The 10,155-nt window shown below is 35.6% G+C and overlaps 1 protein-coding gene across 7 annotated transcripts in view; it reads right to left on the bottom strand.

Moving 5' to 3' along the window:
* The window catches only part of LTO1 (LTO1 maturation factor of ABCE1), a 32,641-nt gene that overhangs the window by 18,151 nt on the left and 4,335 nt on the right, over positions 1-10,155 (bottom strand). The window contains exon 5 of one of the 7 annotated variants that reach the window (XM_075501990.1): positions 1-9,804. The exons of the other annotated variants lie outside the window; for them this stretch is intronic. Within the exon in view, the coding sequence (XP_075358105.1) occupies positions 9,736-9,804 (69 nt within the window). The 3' untranslated portion in view covers positions 1-9,735. The remainder of the gene's footprint in view (positions 9,805-10,155) is intronic. 7 annotated transcript variants of the gene reach the window in all.

Below are 10,155 nucleotides of genomic sequence, written 5' to 3'. Positions count from 1 at the left end.
CAAAATAAGAACTTCATTAGGCAACTGTTGCTAAATTCACACTTGGTAACACATTTGGGGTGGGTGACCAGAGGGCAATAGGAACCTCCTCCCCACCAGTAACTGGCCTTAGATATGGAAAAAGTCAGGGAGAATGGCCTGGGACTGCCTGTGCTGACAAATACGTAAAGCAATAACTGGTTAAGAGGGTAACCCCTCAGGGTTGGAGAGCTCCAGGTACAGATATCTAATACCATCAAGCCAGCTGAACCAAAGGAGGAATCACTACATGCACAGGCCAAGCTCCAAGCCAGGACCTGACATGTTGACTGGTTGGAGCAGGAGCACTCTTCTCCTGGGTCCATGGGGTGAAGGTCTAGGGCTTTGATTTGTATGTGTAGTATGCACATCACAGAATGGAGATTGCTATCCACTCACCATTCCCAACCTGCTAAGTAAATACATTTTATATTATACGTTGCTGATTGGTGCGGTTTTGTTATTTCATCCATCCCACCCGACTGGCCTGTGACACTCGTCTTAATCCATCTGCAAGCTATACTCCATTAAATGCTTGGTCTCCTATGACAGCTAACACGTTACCCACCGTAGGGATGTTATTTGTAACCTTAGCACCAGTCTTCAAGGAGCTGGGCTGAGATGGGCAAATTGTTTAACAAAGACCACTAAACCACTGCTAGAACATTATGACAACTCACTTGAGCCAGCACCGAACGAGTGACTTAAGTGTCCTAAGTCACTACTCTGATGGCAAACGGTCTGAAATGGACAATTGAGCTTTTTGATGTTTTATTTCTCCTTTTATTAGATTTTGTCACTATAGATTGTTTGAATACAGGGTATTATTTTTGAACAGCTTTTTTTCTCCTTGAACACCCGCAGGCCATAGTTCTTTACATTTGGTTGCTGGCTACTTTAAATACGAAAACCAGATCTTCAGCAAATGTATAGTGTTAAATATAGCTATGTTCTTTTTCTATGCACAGGCCTAACATCTTCCCAAGATTTCCAGAAGGCATCAGCAATTATTTACTCAAAAGTAAACATTATTTATTATAAACATAACACATTTATTTCACGTTTTTGACTCAATATTTCTGTAGCTGTTTCAGTCATTCACTGTGACCACTTTGTTCCTTTTAGACAATACATCTACCACCATATACTAATTCAGGTTTCTCTTTTCATGGAGACCCTTGGACTGCAAAGGATCAGAAAGCTTCCTCCCTTATGGACAATATCTTTCTAATATAAGTGAAGGAGTTCATCTGCCTTCACTCCCGCATGATAGTGCTCAACAGGGCTGCAGAGACAAACAAGTATATGCAAAGCCTAGTGTGTTTGTGGAAACACAAATGTTCTCTCATCCTCAAACAACTTTCCAATCACCTAAATATAGTCCTTCATGTTTTTAAATCCCTGGTAAACCTGCTTAAGGTGTCTTCAGGGATCTCTTTCCACTTGTCCTATGCTTCTGCTGAAGGAGAATTTCAGGCAAAGCACAAGTCAAAGCTCCTTGAAAAAGTCTCTCTATATTTTTCTCTAACATGATTTGTTTCTTTCTCATTAGTTTGAGAAACAATGATGCTACTGGATTTTTGTGAAGTTTGTCCTCTCTCTTGCATAAGAGAACTTAAAAGAGCAGCAAGACATACAACTCTAATGAGCCAGATTCTCAACATGCGGTTCTAACAAGGTACCTATGGTGAAGCAGGGTTATGAATTCCCAAATTGTGCTCAAATCATTCTCCACCTTACTCAGGTGTTCTGGATATGACACATAAAATTATGCTATAAGTCCATGTGTTTCAGGTTTACAGTGCACTTGACTAACTGCATCACAACCCAAGGTCTCCTCAAGAAGGAAATACACTGCAGACATAACCTCTAGCTCTGCTTAAACTAGTGACATACTATTATATTGATTCTTAGTTTCAAATAGTAATTTGTTTTTTACTTGTATTTCAGAAGCTGTCAAGTACATATTAACAATAACATCTGTACGTGTGTTTTTTAAAGGAGGTAAATAGGGTCTCAAAAATTCAATGTCTGCACATACATTGCAAAAAAAAAAAAGCCAGTTTAGAGAACAATGTAGGCATGTGTTTTTAAACTACTGTTCGTGCAGTCTGGTCAGGACTGTGTGACACAGTATACAGTGTTTTGTCATCCAAGGAATGTCTTTGATCAAGAGTTTATGCAAGAAGGAAAAAAAGCCATGAAACCCTAATCCGTTCCCACAGTCCAGTAAACGTGAGCTGGACAAACAGTGGACAATAGCAGTAAAGCTTGCTGCTGGAACAATAGCTGCAACTAAAAAAAATAAAGGGTTGCTGACTCACAGTTCCTACAATCAAGAAAGATTCCATGCGGTGTTGATTCCCTAGAATCCTGAAGATGCTGAAGGTTAAAAATCGTAATTACTGTTATATTGAGATAAAGCACCAAGATATGCTGCTAAAAAATCAAAAATGAGAGACAGTGACAAATACTGACATTAAATCTGTCTAGTGCAGAGTCAGGATGCAGAGACTGAATAATCAATCTTCTTTCTGCCTAAACATTTTGCTAAAAGTAAACTTTGACATTTTATTATAAACAAACATCAATTTAATTCTTTCAGTCAGTATACCACTATTTCAGATACCACCCATGCAAATTCTGCACAACTACAATCAAGCTTTCTATTTTTTCAAGACAAAAGCTATATGCTATTTCTTATACCTATTCAGAAATCTTCTGGAGGCAATTTTGCCATGCCAAAAACAGATACACAGAATGCCATATTATTGGTCAATTATGTATGTATATGAAATATGACAGAACAATTAAAAACATTGTATAGCAAGCCACTTCAGAATCAACTGGCACTTACTATGGCTGATTTTTTTTACCTTTCATATATTTCATATGAGAATGAATGGGTACTACTTTATGCTAATAAAGATTTCCAAAGTCTCCTATGTTGGCTATGTTTCAGATAAGTTTACCGACCATGTTTCCTTCCGCATAGTATTACATCATTTGGTAGAGCTATATGTATGTCCAGGAGTTGCAAAGTACTTCAAGAATCTTAGGATGAAAAATGCTGCAAGAATGTAATTATTACACTTCAGGAATAAACACTCCTGTGATTAAGGTAATAATATTCACAGTGTGATGCCGAAGAGATACTCAAGTTAGCTACAAATGAACTAACTGTATAAGCAGTGTTAAAACAGAGCTCATTGGGATATTTAACAGCATTGTACATCAGCTAGATCAGTGCTTTGTTCTAATATAGGGATACTCTCTCTGCTGCATTAAGCTGGCTTTAATTTTAGTCCAGATATCACCCCATTGCACAGTGTAGTCTGGAGAATCCCAAAGAATCCAAGAGCTCCAAGTTCTCTTCCTTGTCTCTGCGAAGGAAACCAGTATTTTCAAGTCTGAGTGCATGGAGTTATATACTTAGAAGACTGCTTTCAAAATAGTGCACAAAGCTTTTTTATTATTATTTTTAATGTCAATAGAGGCTGAGCGGGTTCTGCAATTCCAAACGCTGGGACACACTGAAGCACTTCAGTACCAGATTGCTCTAGTTGGCCTTTATACATCAATCCTAGACACCAAAACTTGCAACTGGAAACTTGCTGCAGCACCCATTTCACACCTCCCAGATCTCCATTTTCTCTGGTGATATAGACATTTCTGTGGTAATGTGTACTGTCATAACTTTATCCATTAAAAAACCAACTCTGGCAGACTGTAAAATGACAATCTTCATGGTTCTCATTGTGGTTGCCAAACTATGAAAGCTGAAGTTTTAGGCTGTAATTAGACCAGAACCCATTGCCATAAGAAGTTGCAAAGGGCAGGATTCAAAAGGCACTAACATTCATACTGAGTAGCACCAAGAATATGAAGAATTATAACATTAGTAGAAATATTAAACCTTTTGTTTCAAACCAAAGCTCTTCTCTTTAAGAAGATCAGGATGAGCTGTAGTATCACACACACATTCTTCTATCTGCCTGATCCAGCTTTGTTATAACCTTCTCTGGAGTGCCCTGAATGAACTCCCATCAGAAATAAAGATTCTAATCCAGAAGGACTTCAGATAATTCTAATATTCCATCAGATTTCAAACTATATCCTTAAGATCATTAGGAACACCAGCACTTTGTCAAAAATGTTTAGTGCTTCATGCTGCTATCGTTGCAGAAATTGTTTAACAAAGCAATTATTACCCTGACAAGGAGTCTTATCCTCATCTTGCTTGCCCACACCTTTATCCCCAGAAAATGACATTAATATCATCAGCATTCCCTTTCAAGCATGCGACACTGCCGTGTAATTACAAGACACTATAAACCCCCCCCCCACAAATGTTCAAAGAAGCCACCCACGGAGAAGGCACCCACTTTCATTTGATAACAAAACTAGAAAAGAATCTAAGATTATTAAATCAGATCTTGAAACAGAAGGCTGTATTTAATAAAATATACAACTTTGGCAGCTTGTGAGTAAATAAATAAATATTAGATCTAGGCCTGTAGTTGCATGATTTTTATAAATAAAAGATTCAATTTTTAATGCTCTTTTCTTGTAATACCTTAATGTGGAGATGAGTATTAAAACTTTACAATCAGAAAGGACTCAAAAAGGGATATAAATGCATGCAGAACCAAAATGGTGTAAAGAGAACAGGATTTATGGGTTTAAAACTTCAAAAATTCATATTATTTGATCTCTTTCTGTGCAGGTAAGTCATATATCTTAAAAAGGTATCAGTTCTTACTCTAAGACTAATACACTGTGGAGTATTAGGGTGCAGGCAGACTTTTGACAGACGGATCTCCCTTTGTTCCAATAAAGGAAGTTGTATTTACAGCCAAAGCATAAATAAGCATTCATAAATGCATCATAGGGCTCAAACTCTCTCTTGCATTTCTTAAAAAAAACCCACAACTATATATTTATAAACTCTGGAAGTGATCTACTGAAAAATTAAAACTCAATTTTATCTCAATGTAATCTATCTATTTAAAAATAATCAATAAAAATGTGCTACCTTTCTAGAAATCCTAAAGACACAGACGAAAATGTGTACTTTACTCACCAAAAATAATCCTACAAAAACAGAGTGTTTAAACCAGTCTTGATTTTTCTTCCTCTAAATGGCGTACATCCAGAAAGCTAGCAACATGAGTTTGCACAGGTCCTATGTGCATACTAGAACACACTGTTGCTTATATATTTCATAGCTCAATAGCAATCGGATCAAAAAGTCACATAACCAAACAAGGCATATCAAACTGGGAAGCCAGACTTTCCTTGAACATCCACATGTAAATTATCATAACCTTGTTTCAGAAAAACATAATAGGATTGAATGAGCCAGACTACTCCTACAGGGTTGATTTTTAAGCGAACAATTGCATACCCAGATTTTCTTCTGATTTATTTCACCCATTTCTGTTGACTACAGATGTTCATCCAAAGCTGAAATTGATTCCCTTCACACTACAGTTTACAAGAAATGGAACGAAAGTACGTTGCTTAATGGAGATCGAGAAGTGTTTTATTCATGAATTTTACTAGGAGGCTTTAACAAACTCCATCCTATTTTTTTTTCTGTACTGATGTAGTACAATGACACAGACAACCTTCAAAGTCAGATTTACATGTTCTACTGATGGCTGATTTGGTATTAGGAGTTAATGATCCCACGGCTATAAGACAGCATTGAATCAGCATGCAATTCTGCAGAGAATTAATTCACTGTAGTCAGAGTTTACCTTTCTCTGCTGATGCCTCAAAACTTACTATTTCTTGTACTTATCACATATTGTAGAAAGAAAACTTATAAGTCTTCTGGGGTGCAGGGACTTCAGTACATTAGCAGTAATTAGCTTTGTATCCACCTTTTAATAAAATTCTGTATTCTACAGCTTCAGCTGAGAGATGATCATGAAGAAACAAAACAAGCTAGAACGCAGCCCAGGCAAGTCAGAAATTTGTAAGTTAAATGTTTCAAACATTCCTCCCTAACTACTGAGCAATAACTAGAGGTGGTGAATACAGCAATATATTTTTTAAGTCTTAGCAACTTCAATAATTTCAGCAGAAATTTTCTATCTTAACTGTTCTTAACAGATCAAGTACTTTTAAACCTGTTTGACAATACAGCACAGAGTCACAACCTCTATGTCCCACTTTATTAATAACCAATATTTTAATCTACAAGACTGTATTTTTTTTCCGTATCTTTTCTACCCAGTCTTTAAAGCAATATTTAAGTTGCACAGTCAAGCATTCAAACTGGGAAATGTTTGAATGACCGTGGTCCACAGAAGTTTTATTCAGCCTCTCTGTGCACAGATCTTCCGATAAAGTCTTTAATTACAGTGTAACACTTGCTTCCACCAGAGTCCCGACCACTCAAGATACAGGGTGAGTAAGCAGGGTGTGAAACTAATGAAGCCATTCATAAGAATTTGTTTTCATTTGTTACAAATTTTAGGAAGACATTAACATAACAGGAAAGGTGTCAAAAGAAAAGAAAAACCATACGCTTATATCTACAAAATTGGATACTGGTTTTCAAAATTTTCATGGATTTTTTTTTTCCCCAGTAACATTCTAGTTGGCTTAAGCACACACCTTCCACAGGTGTTTGCTAATGGTAATGTTCCTCATTTTCTAGGTGACTGATCTGAGAAACACAGGCAAAAATACAAACATGCAAAAAAGCTAGGTACTCAGCCACTCTTGATGTTGGCAAGAAGCACATTCTGAAGTATTTGAGTACTCAAAACGCAAAATTATTTGGAACAAGTCACATAACACATCTCACAGTGGTTAAGGCAAATCAATATTCTTGACGTAACCTGGGCTTTAACTCCTTAGCTGTAAATAAGGTATAAAAATACCCCTACAGTATGCTGTGAAGCCTCCACTGTTACAGACCTGAACACCACAGAAACCCCACAACTCTGCTGCAGAAAACAGTTTAAAAAATTGGTACCGAAGAAAGTATACAACTGCATATCCAACAGAATTTTTAACTGTACCTCATTTAATAAACACCATCAGGCCCATACAAGACATGAAACAGAAGATATTCAGAAAAATACAGACTCGTGGAATAAGAGACTCCATCAGTATGTACACATATATGGAGCTAAATTAAAGACCTAATAGGCAACCCTAAACCTGGCATATCCTAGTTGGAAATCCTAGTCGCTACAATCTTTATAGATAAATATGTGTATATACATATATATTTATATAATAATTTATTCTAATAATATTAATTTGTTATAAATAAATAAAATCAAAGCAAGGCAAGAAAATTAGCCACCAAACCAATTTTCAAAATAACAGTCACTGACCGCTTGATCAGCAAAGATCCTTTCTCCTCTTAATTGAACAAAAATAATTTTCTTTTTGATACAATCTCTAGGGTAGCACTTCGCATATAACTTACATATCATACACTTCTATTAATCAAATGCTTCACAGATACTTTGAGCTCTCACATCCCTTCCCTTGCTTTTACATACGTTTTTGTAAACCATGTACAAAGATTCCAAAAAAGGCGGCATTTTAAAACATGAATACTTAGACCTCCAGCATTTACTTCTCTTTGTACTATCATTCAGATGAACAACAAAACTGCCTTTTTTAGTCCAAGATCCAGGGAGAGTTTATTTAAAGCATAATTCATGGATTTCAACAAAAAATATTTTGAGTCAAAGTTAATCACAGATGAGCATCTAGTACCTTTCATTAATTTGACGTAAACGGGGTAAAATACTTTGATTTGCAAAAATAAACTGGTTTGTGAATGCAGAGACAACTTTTTCAAATTTGGATTTTTCTGAAGTGATTATAAAGTTAAATTAGCTTTCTTTTCTCTAGTATGTGATCTTTTTGTTTTGTGCTTATCTATTTACTGAGATTACAGGGTATGCTATTTTATTTTGCTTCTATTTTCAGGTACTTGCAGTTCAGTGCTCGTTCTGGTTCCCAGCGGTTTAGCTGCATAACAATTAAAAGCCAACTATACCCAAACTGCCCTAAATAAAGAGACCATCAATGCTGTCATGTCCCTTCCAAGATCTCAAATGAGAAAACAAGCTACAAATGAATCCTACCTCAATATTACTTTATTTCAAAGAAATTCACCACATAATTAGAACTGTATCATGCATACATTTGTTCTGTACTCTCTATTTTAACAACTTCTATCTACATAAATATTTGTGAACTCTTATAATCTATTTCTTAAACAATACAATGACCTCCTCCACTAGATGGCCCTGACACTCACTATGTGTATCAAAGCTCTTTGAACACTTACACATGTAAGATAATTAAACAAACAAAAAAAGTACACCAGCAACCAGTTATTAAGAAAAGCCTCTGACATTGGCATACTTAGGAAACAGACAAAAAGTAAAAGATTATTTTGAAATAAATTGATATATATGCACACAACTCCCTCCATACAGTCAGCAAAACTGGTTTTATCTTCAGAGTCCAAAATCCAAAAACTTTAGTAGACTGCATGTCCTTCAGATCCCAGATGTGAATACAGCGTACATTTTAAACATTCAAGTTGCTTATTTTCTTGTATAATAAAAAAGCTGTACAAGTAAAACAGAACTGAAGTCTAGATGGCACAAAGTAGTGCTGTTCAAGGATATGGCCATATTAAAACATGTCCTTCGCCTGAGATACTTTACCCTGCGTACAGCTTCCGATACCCATGGTAGTCAAATCTGTCTTTATGAAGCTACACTATGCCATATAGACTTAGCCAGACATGCACACATTACAACTGATGAAAGCTCTTCTAGAATTCATTATATAACTGTATTGCAAATGGTATGCAAAGACATCCAGCAGCCCAACCTAAAATACCTTTCAGGTAAAATAATTGACTGTATTTCTCTTAAACTAACATAGCTGAATACGTTTAGCTGACGGCATCCATTTTTTGGAATGAGACTAAAGAGTACATTTTCAAGACTGGAAAATAAAAAGCTATTCCTTGATAAAAGGTACTAATAAATACAGTAAATCAGTATCACAACTCTCTCATGTTTCTCTCACTGATCACTTAAATTGCCAGCTTTTTGGGTTTGGTGGGTTTTTTTTCCCCACACTAGATCAGTCTGCAGAACTAGTAGAAAGTGCAAATATCACGTTCAGAGCTGCAGCTACCTTATGAGCAGGTATCTTAATCTTTCTCCTTCGCATTCTGACTTCATTTGTCATTCTATCCTTTAACCACAAAAACGTTTCCTACTGCAAAGTCTGCAGGCAATTGATCATATTTTACTTCACCTACAATATCTACACATCGTGTAAACGGAATGATCTGCATACACAGATTTTTAAATAACATACACCCTTTAAATAAGGAAACTTTGCAAATGCATGTGTTTTCCTTTTAAGGAATTAATCTATCAGTGAAAGGCTAGTGAGGAATTAAAACAAATATTTCTATTTAACAGGTTTACACACTAGCGTTTCAGTGATCCTAAATAAAACCTGGAGGTAATATATGTTAAATGACATGAGAAGTACTATTGCAAGTTCAATGGTTTTCCCTTTCTCCTTTAATATTTAGCACCTCTTCACTATTTTGATTTTGTTTAAAATAAGAGTAGATAAACTTTTCCAGTTAACTGTTCTTTTAATGTTTCTTCTTTGGTCATCCATGTTTATCTTCATCTGTTATATTCAAAATGTTAGTGAAGATCTTTCAGTACCGATTCTAAAATCAGACTGAACATTTAGCATTGAACAAACCTAAAAAAGAATATACGAAAGTGTTTCAAAGCGTCTATTTTTCAAGAAGAATATTCAACAAAACTCCCAATTCCTCCATTTCTCTTCTTCTGGTCCCACTTGTAAATAATTGTCAAATAATATTTTCAATTTTCCTTTTAGAGAATATTTTTCTTTTATTTTGCATTTGCTATCAGTTGTGGAATTTTCAACTATCAATTATTTTCACTTAATTCACTACAAGTATTTTACTATGATTGCAAAAGGAGAACAATAATTGCTCCGCACAAATACTGTGGTTTTGAGCAGGTTTAGAGACTAAATATTTTCAGAAAATAATACCTTTTTGTGCTAAAATAACAACTTAATCCT

The sequence above is a fragment of the Mycteria americana genome, chromosome 5, assembly GCF_035582795.1.
Source record: "Mycteria americana isolate JAX WOST 10 ecotype Jacksonville Zoo and Gardens chromosome 5, USCA_MyAme_1.0, whole genome shotgun sequence".
Taxonomy (NCBI): Eukaryota; Metazoa; Chordata; class Aves; order Ciconiiformes; family Ciconiidae; genus Mycteria; species Mycteria americana.
Note: the sequence above shows the minus strand (reverse complement) of the source record. Positions and strands in the feature narration are given on the sequence as shown.